The 13133-nt window shown below is 41.4% G+C and overlaps 2 protein-coding genes across 4 annotated transcripts in view; both read right to left on the bottom strand.

Moving 5' to 3' along the window:
* Window positions 1-341: 341 nt before the first annotated feature.
* Window positions 342-13133, bottom strand: part of OR4C45 (olfactory receptor family 4 subfamily C member 45) — a 98745-nt gene continuing 85953 nt past the window's right edge. Inside the window, exons 1-2 of one of the 3 annotated variants that reach the window (XM_059874536.1) lie at window positions 9534-12118; window positions 342-1379 (exon numbers count right to left, since the gene is read on the bottom strand). In XM_059874536.1, coding sequence (XP_059730519.1) covers window positions 453-1361 — 909 coding nt within the window. In that variant the 5' untranslated portion in view covers window positions 1362-1379; window positions 9534-12118 and the 3' untranslated portion in view covers window positions 342-452. Of the gene's footprint in view, window positions 1380-9533; window positions 12119-13133 lie in introns of those variants that run through there. The other 2 variants (XM_059874535.1, NM_001390731.1) reach the window with 2 other exon arrangements.
* On the bottom strand, window positions 7065-7973 carry OR4C3B (olfactory receptor family 4 subfamily C member 3B). The gene has a single exon (NM_001390080.1). It carries the CDS (start codon window positions 7971-7973, stop codon window positions 7065-7067), a length of 909 nt encoding a protein of 302 aa, NP_001377009.1.

The raw sequence follows: 13133 nt of genomic DNA, 5'->3' as shown, positions 1-13133 counted from the left end.
AAACCACTCTAGCTAAAGTGCTTGGTATAATGAGTGTTCAAGAATATTACTGTTGATCTGTTGCATACCCACAATCAGGGCAACATTATGACTTTTGTGAGCCCTTGGTACTTACATCCTTATAGACCATTTCCTCCATAAAATATTAAAAATCATATTTTCTGACTGCATTTTTATATAGATGACTATAATCCAAGTTGAATTTAAATTATATTAATTTTTTTCCTGCTGTTTTCAAAATAAAACATTTCAGGGGCTCTTAAAACTATTGTGGGCTGTAGGCACTGTGTCGACTATGCCTTAATGGATAGCAACCCTGGCTTACAATATATGAGCCCCTGAAAAAAAACTGATCCAGACTAATACAGGAAATAAATTTCTATAAAATATCACTAGTGTTTTTTTTTTTAACCTGAATACTCCACACAAGGTTTATTCATCACTAGTTTTCATTATTTGTCCCAGAGCTTCTTCATGACATTTTTCACTTCTGCATTTCTCAGGGTGTAGATTAAAGGGTTCAGCATAGGAGTTACTATGGTGCAAAACACAGTCACAGCTTTGTCAATGGAGAAGGAGGTTGTGGGTCTTAGGTAGAGGAATGAACAAGGTACAAAGAACAGGATGACAACTGTGACATGAGAGGCACAGGTGGACAGGGCTTTGCGACGCCCTTCAGAGCTGTGAGTCCTCAGGGAGCGCAGGATGACAACATAGGAAGCAACCAGCATTAGGAAAGTTAGCAGACACAGTGACCCACTGTTGGAAGAAATCAGGGGCCCCAGAGAGTGAGTGTCCATGCAAGCTAGCTCCAGGAGAGGTATTAAATCACACATAAAATGGTCAATGACATTGGGGCCACAGAATGGTAACTGAACCATGAACAAAATCTGGATCCCTCCATGGAGAAAGCCTAATGCCCCAGCCATTCCAACCAGGAGCACACACACGGGTCGACTCATGATGGTCATGTAGTGCAGGGGCTTACAGATGGCCACATAGCGGTCATAGGCCATGACAGCCAACAAGACAATCTCGGCTCCAGCAAAGAAATGTTCAGCAAAGACCTGAGTCATGCAGCCACTGAAGGAAATGGTGTTCTTTCCAGAGACCAAGTCAAAGACCAACTTGGGTGCTATGGAGGAAGAGTAGAAAGCATCTATCATGGACAAATAGGACAGAAAATAGTACATGGGAGAGCCGAGGGCTGGGCTGGTGAAGACGGTGATGGGGATGAGCAGGTTACCTGCCAATGTGATCAAGTAGATGATCAGAAACACAGCAAATAAGAGTGTCTGCAGTCCTGGATTCTGGGTCAGGCCCAGTAGGATGAATTCTGTTACATTGCTCATCCTCTCCATCAATTCATCTTGGTCCACCTGGAAAGATCACAATTTTTCTGAATGATGGTCTCAAATTCAATATAAAATAATTCATATGTACAGAATCAATCTATTTGGTGATACATAAATACTAAGACAGTTTTCTAAAGTGATTTGTAGTTTTCAACAGCATCTTTTGGGGAACGTTGTTGCTGTTTGGTCACTAAGTCATGTCTGTCTGTTTTGTGACCCCATTAACTGTAGGCCACCAGGCTCCTTTGTCCATGGGCTTTCCCAGGCCAGAATACTGGAGTGGGTTGCCATTTCCTCTACAATGGATCTTCCCAACCCTGGGATCAAACCCATGTTTCCTGCATTGGCAGGCAGATTCACCTACCACTGAGCACCAAGGAAGCCTGTTGGGAACATTATAGTGTTTCTTATTGATATTTTCTCATCATTACATCCAAATTCATTCTTAGAAAGTTTAACCTTCACTTCACATAATCTAACTACAACAATTATTTCAGTGAAACAAAATTGGCTAAATTAAGTTAACCTTTCTTAAATGGCAGAAAAAAGAATTAGTTATCACTAACCTGGACTGGTTAACTGGAGATTCCTCAGTTTTTAAATTAACCACAGTCATTGTTTTCTCCCCACCAGGCATTTGCCCCACAGCTGCAAATAGACTACGTGAACTATCAGGAGGAACACTGGAGTTCTTTGTCTCTAGACAACTCTCTCATTTTCGGGATTTACTCAGAAAATGAACTGTTAGTTAAGAAAGTGGTAGCTCTACGATTTAATTTTGACTCGACTCACTTTCTTGGCTTCTTGTGAGGTTATAAATGCATCTTCAAACATGCATTATAAACAATTCTTCAAATCAGGAAAAACTAGTATATGGAATTATAGAATGTATAAGTAAATCAAATCCATTTGATTGGACATGGTTTTCTCAAATCAATTCTGCCAAAGAGTCCTTGGGAGCAATGAGTCCCAAACAGATTTTCAGCTTGTTGATTTATGGCTCTGTGGTTATTTATTTCAAGGTCCTTCTTTGCAATTCTTTCTTCATTGACTGTAGAGAAGCGCTTAAATAGATTTTCACAAAGTGCAGGGTTTGGTACATTGACCTGTCAAGTCCTCAGAGGATTAGTAATTGGCCCTGTTGGAATCTTTACTGATGTGTTGCCAAGGACTTGCCTTTGCCCCCATCTGGCTCCCACAAACAACACTTAGAGGCCAGAAATGCAGTTGAGCTGTGGTTAAACACATGCCTCTGGCTATAGTTAAGGCTGAGACTTGTAAGGTAAGTGCAAACTTTGGTGACAGGGCTTTGTTCTTCATTTTGGCATTGATGATCCTGGCAGAGGATATATGGGGTGATTTTAGGCATAGGTCAGAGTTCAGAGAATAAATTTCTCTCTGAAAATATGAATGTTCTAAAGGGTATGGTTGCTCTGAGAATGGAAATGACAGTCTTCAAAGTTATGTGCCAGCTTATTCTGGGACAGTGTGACATTTTTATAAATGATTCACTGAGGAGACTGAAATGACAGGAGTCCCAGTTCCCAAACACTGAGTAATTTAAAAGTCATAAACATATAAACTTCCTCTGGGATGAGTACCTAGGTGACAGAGTCTCATGGTTTCTGTGGTATTCTCATGGCATTCTCTCTACTCAGAGAGAGAATCATGGGAACTTACAGTAAATCCTAGGCCTTCACAGAGTAGCCATTGAGAAAATCACACCCAGCTAGTCTCTCATGAATAAAGATGTCCAGAGGCAGAGAATGGAAACACTACAGAAAGGAGGCTCCACCACTGTCTTCTGTCCCTCCGCTTCTGAAGTGATGAAGAGCCAGCTGGACCCCTACACAGAATCACCTTTCTTTGTTATCAGCCTTTACCTTTATTTTTTTTTTAATTTTATTTTATTTTTAAACTTTACATAATTGTATTAGTTTTGCCAAATATCAAAATGAATCCACCACAGGTATACATGTGTTCCCCATCCTGAACCCTCCTCCCTCCTCCCTCCCCATACCATCTCTCTGGGTCGTCCCAGTGCACTAGCCCCAAGCATCCAGTATCATGTATCAAACCTGGACTGGCATCTCGTTTCATACATGATATTTTACACAGCCTTTACCTTTAAACCATATGAATGCATTCCTGAAGTTCAGAAGCCATGCACTCAAATTTGTCCACAACAGTTAACAACTTTGCTCCTGTTTGCTGCCAACCTCACTCAAAGTCTGTCCCTCCCCCTTGATTATTTTAGTCATACAATACACATAACGTGAAATTTACCATTTTAAGTGCACAGTTCAGTGGCATTTAATACATTTATTAATACGTTGTCATGTAAACATCTTCATAAGTTTTTCATCTTCTCAGATTGAAACTCCACATCCGTTAAATAATTGCTTCTCATTCCCGCCTTCCTCCAGCCCCTAGAAGCCATAATTTTGCTCTTTTTGTCTCTAAGAGTTTTATTATTTTATACAATTAAATAAATTGAATTATGCAGTATTTGTCCTTCTATCACTGACTTATTTTACTTATAATAATGACCTGAGTGTTCATCCATGTTGCTACAAACAGCAGGGTTTCCTTCTTTTTAGAGCCTGAATGATTTTCCACGTAAGTATGCACCACGTCAGAAAATCCATTCATCTACTGACGGACATTTAGGTTGTTTCCAAGTCCTGGCTGTTGTGAATAATGCTGACAGTGAAAAGTGAAAGTTGCTCAGTCATGTCTAACTCTTTGCAACCCCATGGACTATACAGTAAATGGAATTCTCCAGGTCAGAATACTGGAGTGGGCAGCCTTTCCCTTCCCCAGGGGATCTTCCCAATCCAGGGATCAAACCCAGGACTCCCACATTGGAGGCAGATTCTTTACCAGCTGAGTCACCAGGGAAGCCCAAGAATACTGGAGTGGGTGGCCTATCCCTTCTCCAGCGGATCTTCCCCACCGAGGAATTGAACTGGGGTCTCCTGCATTGCAGATGGATTCTTTCCCAACTGAGCTATCAGGGAAGCATGAAAGTGAAAGTCGCTCAGTCGTGTCCAACTCTTTGAGACCCCATGGGCTATACAGTCCATGGAATTTTCCAGGTCATTACTGGAGTGGGCAGCCTTTCCTTTCTCCAGGGGATTTTCCCAGCCCAGGGATTGAACAATGCTGAAATGAGCTTAATAGTGCAAATACTTCCTTGAGATCCTAATTTAAATTGTTTTGAATAAATACCCAGAAGTGGGATTACAGGACATACGGTACTTCTAACTTTGATTTCTTGAGGAAACCCCACCCTGTTTTCCAAAGGGTCTGTACCAGTTTATATTCACATTGACAATAAGACAAAAGCCCCCATTTCTCCACATCCTTGCCAAACCTTTTGTTTTATATAATGCATGTTCTAACAGTGAGGGGATATCTCACTGTGGTTTGGATTTGCATTTCCCTGATGATTAATGTTGTTGAACATCTTTTCATATACTCGTTATTCATATGTATGTCTCTTTTGTAGAAAAACATATTCAAGTCCTTTGCCCATTTAAAAAATTAAACTGTTTTTGAGCATGTGAACACTAGGTTAAAGTGAAAGTGAAATCACTCAGTTGTGTCCAACTCTTTGCAACCCCATGGACTGTAGCTTACCAGACTCCTCCGTCCATGGGATTTTCCAGGTAAGAATACTGGAGTAGGTTGCCATTTTTTCTCCAGGGGATCTTCCCAACCCAGGCATTGAACCTGGGTCTCCTGCATTGCAGGCAGACCCTGTACCCTTTGAGCCACCAGGGAAGCCCTTTAGGTACTAGATACCTAAGTTATTACAGGAAAATAATAATTTAATTACCTAAAATTCATTTTGTTTCTACTGAATCAGAACATTTGGCAGACATTGATTCTTCTAGTTCAACCTGAGTACATCTCTGACAATTTTCAGCAGGGTTCCACATAGATACAATGGCCCTTGAGTAATGAATAGGGTTTCCTGAAATCTCTGTATGTATAGTCCATACTTTTTGAGTTAAATCTTTCTTCTGCTACGCAATGAGGTTTTCTACATGTTCTGTTGTGTTTCCAATAGTAACACAAATTAATGGAAAGTAAGCTGAAGTAGAATGGGGAGACAGTGACTTGGCCGTAGCTGGAGACTTGCCCAGCTTCTCCTTTACCCCCACTTGCTCGCTTACCCCCACTTCTGCCTGTGCTACAGACAGTATCATGAGTAAGAAGTTAAATTACTCTTTCCCCTGGCTTTATACATTATATATACTTCTGCGTTTTGCTTTCCTTCAACTTGGAGAAATCCTTCTAGTTAAAGGCTACCCATCCTTCTACAGTCTAAAGGGATGAATCAATGTTTAAAAAAAAAAAAAAAGAGTTTTGTGACTGTCAGTGAAAGATTCTATTAAATGACTATCTGCCTATTCACTTAAGGGAAGGAGGAAAAACCAATGCCCTGTCTTAAGCAATGTCCTTATAAATTAGAATCTCATCTGATAAAATATTCCTACCTACCCTTTATTCTCCTTATATTCAGGAAATGCCTATGTTTATCTAAGTTTTAATAAAATAAAAACTGTCCCACCTACCAGCAGTCTACTATTTTCCTGGAAACATGAGTCTCCTTAAAGTAGCTAAATATCTCAACCTGCTGAGAATCTGATCAGTATGATGAGATGCTTGGATGGCATTGTCAACTTGGACATGAATTTGAGCAAAGTCCGGGAGTTGGTATGGGAACTCCCAGGGAAGCCTGGCATGTTGCAGTCTATGGGGTCTCAAAGAGTTAGACACAACTGAGCAACTGAACTAAGCTGAATGATAAGAAGTGGGGCCTCTCCAGTGGTTCAGTGGTAAAGAACCTGCCTGCCAATGCTGGAGATTTAAGAGGTGCAGGTTCAATCCCTGGGTGGGGAAGATCCCCTGAAGGAGAAAATGGCACCCCACTCCAATATTCTCGCCTGGATAATCCCATGAAAGAGGAGCTTGGCTGGCCACAGTCCATAGGGTTGCAAGTGTCAGACACGACTGAGTGTCTGAGAAGTGGAGCAGTGTGTGCTGATACCAGATCAATGCTCGATAAACCATACACCATGTAGGGGTATATGTGTTAGGGCTGCAAGTGTGTGTGGTCACATGTGCACACTGGACATTTGTTTCAGAATTTCACACCACATTACAGTTAGTATACAATCATGCTTATGTTTTAGTGTATAAACCTATTCTATACACTTCCATGACTTTAGTTCAGTCAACCTTAATTGTAGTCCCTGTTTTCTCAAAGTCCCATCACACTATGGATTCTAATATCACTGTCAGTATAAATCAGGTGCAGGTGAATCATCAATAGCTGTTGTGATCAGTACTCTGATGCGCAGTTGGAGGACCAGGTTAGTAACATTTCAATAAGGAGATTTTTATCATGACTGAGGAAGGCTCCATCTCAAATACAAGTTGGGAAGAGAAATGTGGTGCTTCCATGCTCTGCGGTTTAGGACAAACTTAAGAATTAAAACCATGAAGGGGCATATACTCACTTGCATGGTCAACAACATAGGATATGGATATACTAGGCATAATTTCAAACTTTCAAATCAGCTTTATTCTGAAATTTTTTGATGATTTCTCAACTTTCACAATGACAGTAAGAATTCTTCTCTGAGAGTGACTGGTCATTTCTTTCCCTAGGTTCCTGTATCCTCCATCCACAATTGCTCATTTTTTCCAGAGATTTTTCAAGGCATTTTTCACCTCTGCATTTCTCAGGGTATAAATCAGGGGGTTGAACATGGGTGTCAAAATACAGTAAAACACAGCCACTATTTTGTCAATGGACAAAGTAGATGACGGCCGCATGTAAATAAATATACAGGGCATGAAGAACAAAGCAACAACCGTGAAGTGGGCCCCGCAGGTGGAGAGGGCCCTGCGCCTCCCCTCTGCGCTGTGGGACCTCAAGGAGCGCAGGATGACCAGGTAGGAGGCAGCCAGCAGGAGGAAGTTCAACAGGCAGATCACGCCACTGTTGGCCACCACCAGCAGGCCGATGACATAGGTGTCGGTGCAGGCAAGTTCCAGCAAGGGGTACAAGTCACAGACAAAGTGATTGATCACGTTAGGCCCGCAGAAGGGCAACTGCAGGACCAGCAGGAGCTGAACCAGGGAATGCAGGAAGCCCCCCAGCCAAGCCAGCCCCACCAGCAGGGCACAGCGATGCCTGGTCATGATGGCCGTGTAGTGCAGGGGCTTGCAGATGGCCACGTAGCGGTCATAGGCCATCACCGTGAGCAGGATGATCTCAGTCCCTCCCAGTAAATGGGCAACAAAGAATTGAGCCAGGCAGCCCTCAAAAGTGATGGCTCTCCCCTCATACAAGGAGTCAGCAACAAGTTTGGGAGTCATACATGAGGAATAGCAAGTATCAATAAAGGACAAACAGGAGAGGAAAAAGTACATAGGTGAGCCCAAGGTGGGGCTGAAGACAATGGTGATCATGATAAGCAGGTTGCCTCCAACAGAGACCAGGTAGACAATCAAAAAGAACACAAGCAAAACCCTCTGCACCTTGGGGTTTTGTGAGAGTCCCAGCATGAAAAACTCCGTGACATTTCTTGGACTATCCATGAATCGTGAGCTGCCACAAGAACTTGGGTGAAGAGGTTTACCAAGAAAAAATTGTTACTACCTCTTATAAGACATTTCAAAAATAAAAAATGGGGGAGTTCAATGTGCAATACAATTAAACCAAATCCTGAATCCCAAAGCAAAAACATACATATTATTTTCTGCACTTCAAATCAGTAATTTTCCCAAAGTACAAAGCTAAATCATAGACAAAATAACTCTGCAAAATATTACACCTCTTGCTTTGTAACCATTAAGAATAAATTCTCATTTTTTTAGATTGATATCTTCAAGGAGTCTTTTATAATAAAAATTATATATATATATATACACATATATAAGTTCATTAAAAATAGCCAGTTATGGGAAAATAATTTTCCTAAATATTTTTCATAGCCACACTTCCAACTCCCCATTGTACTGTTCAATGCACCTGGTTATCTTCTATATTTCCTCCACCATCCACTATAACCATGGAAATCATCCTTGACTTTTCCCTTTACTAGTCCATCTTATAATACCAAAATGAATCACTGCAACTTTTCAAATCTTATTCCTTAAACTTCATCCATTCTTCCATTCATTTATTCCTTCATTTATTTATTCCATAAACATTTTTGAGTACCTACCACACTATGGGCTTTCCTAGTGGCTCAGACAGTAAAGAATCTGCCTGCAGTGAGGAGACCCAGGTTCGATCCCTGGGTTGGGAAGATTCCCTGGAGAAGGGAATGGCTGCCCCACTCCAGTATTCTTGCCTAGAGAATCCATGGACATAACAGCCTGGCGGGTTCTCAAAGGGTCAAACACACCTGAGTAACAAACGCTTTCACTTCACTTTCGCCATACCCAACCATAGTGCTCAGCACTAGATTTAGACTAATTAGCAAAGTAAGTTGATGGCTGCTACAATAACATCATATCTGGTGTCTCCGTCATCTTCCTCACCAAGACACCTGCTCAGTGTCCACACTTCAATCACAATGATATTTATAAAACATAATCATTCAATCATGTCATTATCCAGTTTAAAATTCTTCAAAGACTCCTCTTTATATTCAAGATAAAATCCAAGCATTTTAGTCTCATTACAAGTCCCTGGACCCTGAAAACCCATCCATGTTATCCTTCAGCTCCCCTCCCTGTTCACTACTGTGGACTACCCTAAATTTCTGACCAAGTCATGCTCATTCACACCTCATTGCCTTCCACATGTTATTCCATCACCCCACCTACTGCCCCATCCTACATACCCATTCCCGTTTCTACTGACTGACTCTTAAACATCCTTCAAAATTTCCACAAGGAAAATGGTCTCTTCCCTCACCTTAGTCTAGATTATAAGAACTTCCACTGTCCACCTATACCATCTCCATCCTGGACTTTTGCACACTATGCTGTGTTGGTTTTCCTCTATCTTCCCACCCTACATTAGGAGCAGCTCAAAAGCAGGAATTTTTTGTGCTAAGAATCTCACTGCCACACCTGGAGCAGTGTTCAATGAATAGCTGTTGAATGACTAAAAATCTAAAACCAAAAAATATAGGAAACTTACAATACCTGGATCTAAGAAGGTTGATAGTTTCCTATTAGAATTTCTGTTACATTCTAACACAGCAGGGTGACAGAACCAATAGAATTCTTAACCGGTCATCTGGTCTGTATTTCTGCATCATCTGGTCTTTCTTCCCCCTGCTTTGATGATATGTGTGTTAAATGCCTAAATAAGATTTTTTAAAGTTCCTGCTGAGAGGAAAAAAAAAAACACAGTGAGAAATTATCTATGATTTCATAATCTCTTCTTTGACTCGGAAATCTCCCACAATCCTCAGTCACCCAGGTTCAAAAGCTGGATGAGGGATTTCATTTATTTATGGGCTACAGCAGACTTCTTAAATCATCACTTCCCACACACTTTTCACTGGATCATTCTATTAGGTTAGAAAACTGACTGAGTTTCATAATTCTTTCTTTCCTAAGTAACACCATTTGGTGTTAATAGTGCCTGACTGAGTCAGGAGTGCTGTGTTCTGGTCCTAACTTAGCCAAGAGGTAACTGTGAGATTTCTTGAAATTCACTTCACCTTCCTGAGCCATAATATTCTCACTTGTAAAGTGAGGGAAACTGAAGGTAAAGAGTGTTATCAAGACATAGAGAACAAACATATGGACAGGGGCAAAGGGGGGATGGGGTAAATTAGGAGATTGGAACTGACATATATACACCACTATATGTAAAATGTATAACTAATGAGAACCTATAGTATAGCACAGTGGGGGGAAATGTTCAATTAGTTTGTAGGACATATATTAAGTTAACCTTAAAAATGCATTCCAATATGCACTGAGTGCAGACAAATACTGTTTGATCCCACATATATGAGATACCTAGGCTTCCTTGGTGGCTCAGGTGGTAAAGAATCTGCCTGCAATGTGGGAGACCCAGGTTCGATCCTGGGTTGGGAAGATCCCCTGGAGAAGGGAATGGCAACCCACTCCAGTATTCTTGCCTGGGAAACCCCACGGACAGAGGAAGGAGTCTGGCAGGCTAGAAGTCCGAAAGAAGGGCTTGACTTATTCTACATGCACCTTGAAAGATGAGCTATAGGAAATCATAAGGGAAATGTCATATTCAAATTACTTGTAAGCCATGTAAAGCTGGAGTTCATTCACAGCTCCTGAGATTCACAGTAGGTTTGAAAGGCCCACCCACAATTATTAAACCCAAAAATACATTCTCTTGGCAGCCAGGAAGAAATGGATCTAGCTACAATTTAGCAATGAGAAAATTTATCCTCCATGTTCCACTCTCCTTGCAGACATAATCAACCCAAGGCACTGGGAGAAACTAACAGATTGGGACTGGCACTCCAAACATGTGTTGTAGTCTTCTGGTTATATGGCAGGTCATGGGGAGACACATTATAGGGAATCCATCATCTCAGGAAAACTATAACCTGTGATTGAGGTTTCAAGAAAATTTTGCCTAAGTAGAAAGCCTCACTCACCCAGCCTAAGTTTAGTATCAAAGAACACTAGTCTGTTGTTGTTAAAAAATAAAAAAGTTCAAATTTACACACAAGAGGGAAAAGTCTTAGTAAAAGGATGGAGGGAAGAGAGGCATTTTCTACAAACAGGAGCTTCTGGGAAGGAGGAGTCAGAGAAAGAGCAATCAAGGAAGAGAGATCGTTTGGGGCTTTTTTGTTTGTTTGTTTACAGAGAGTAAGAACAAGCATGTATTGATGTTTAATTGTCACTGGTTAGAAGGAAATGGCAACCCACTCCAGTAATCCTGCCTGGAGAATTCCATGAACAGAGGAGCCTATCAGGCTACAGTCCATGGGGTTGCAAAGAGTCAGGCACAACTCTGAGTCATCACTCACTCTGCAGTAAACTCTTCACATGCATTATCTCACTCAATCTCCACAATAATCCTTAAGATACATGTGCCATCTTTATAATGAAGAATCCGTGTCAAAGACAATTGGCATGCTCAAGCTTACTTCTCATGAGCAGTAAGTAGTCCAGTCTGGATTTTAACTGAAGCTATCTATTTGAATACACATCAGGGGTTTGAAACAGAATGACCCTGAAGTACTAAATGGTCAATTGTGATCAACTGGAAATAGCAATAGATTCTGCCAGAATGAGCAGATGCTCACTCTGGGTAAAAAGGAAATTTACAGGCTAAAACATCATTAAACCAGAAGATTCATAGCTGGGGCCCAGAACTTAAAAATGTTATTACATTGAGGAATTCAACCAGATCCAAAGACCAGCCTGTCCTCTTTTAAAAACTGGGAGAGAGAAGTATCAGTTTCATGCTTTGTTATAATAAAGACTGAGACATAGGGTCAAAAAGAACAAAATTTTAAAAGCCCAAAATTTAAAATTCAGGGCTTTCCTTGTAGCTCAGTGGTAGAGAATCTGCCTGCCAATGCAGGCAGATTGGGTTGGGTTCAATCCCCAACCCAGGAAGATCCCACGTGCCGTGGAGTGGCTATGCCCGTGCACCCCAATTATTGGGCCTGTGCTCTGGAGCCCAGAAACTGCAACATCTGAGCCTACACCCTGGAGCCTGTGCTCTGATACAGGAGAGGCCACCACAATGGGAGGCCTGCTCACAGCAGCTAGGGATTAGCCTGTGCAGCAACAAAGACCCAGCACAGCCCAAATAAATAAATACACAAAATTATTTTTTTTTAAACTTAATTCCTTAAAAAAAAAAAAACTCTGGAATTCTAATGGACACAAGTGATCCAAAGAATATTTTTATTCAAAAAGGAAAAAAAAATTACAGTATCAAGCCAGCAAAGGAGCAGTTTAGTGTATTCTAAAATCCCTGAGAGTGGTCAGAGCATTCCCAGTCCCTTTGGGATCAGCTTCCTTACAGACAGAGGTCCACATCTTAGTGGATGAGCACTAACACTTCCTAGAATTAATCAAATCAAATTAAAATAGCACTGAAATATGGGAAGAGCCTTAGACTCTCTATTCATTTACTCATTTATTCATTTATTCAACAGGTATTATTTTAGGTATTGGGCTAACTGATCAGGAAGCAGCAGAGGAAATCAGCTTGATTCCTCTTCTCACAGAGAGCGTGGTATTCAGTGCTGTGACAGACATTTGCCCAGGGACTGTCTGAGCACAAGGATGAGTCCCACCTCAACCTGGAGGCAAAGAGTGGGAAAACTGAATTACTCACAAGCGCTAAACTTAGTTCCCTGGGTGCTGAGCACTCTCAGCTTCTCACTGCACAGACAGACTCAACTCTCACCTGGGAACCCTGCCGCTGCCACCCTATGGCCCCTGGAAGACAGCCCCGCAAGTGTCCCTTCCAAGTCCATACCAAGTCTATTTTCCACGGTTCCTCCACCCATCCAGCTCTCCCAGTCATGGGACCCCTTTATTTCAAGTTCTGCAATGCCCTCCTCTATCACTAAGCTCCGATCTCGGACACCCAAGTTGTTGATTAGGGCCCATAAATTTCAACACACTGATCGTTATTGACACTTCCAGCCTCATCCATAATTGTGAGAGTCATAAACAAAGAAAGTCAAAAGAACATTTTTTACGAATGCTGCAGAATTCCAGAAGAAGGTGCTATGGAATTGCTAGGTAAACTCACTGATCCTCGCAGATAACAGTAGCTGAAAA

This window comes from Bos taurus, chromosome 15 (genome assembly GCF_002263795.3).
Source record: "Bos taurus isolate L1 Dominette 01449 registration number 42190680 breed Hereford chromosome 15, ARS-UCD2.0, whole genome shotgun sequence".
NCBI lineage: Eukaryota > Metazoa > Chordata > Mammalia > Artiodactyla > Bovidae > Bos > Bos taurus.
The sequence above is the reverse complement of the archived record's forward strand: the minus strand, read 5'-3'. Positions and strand labels throughout refer to the sequence as shown.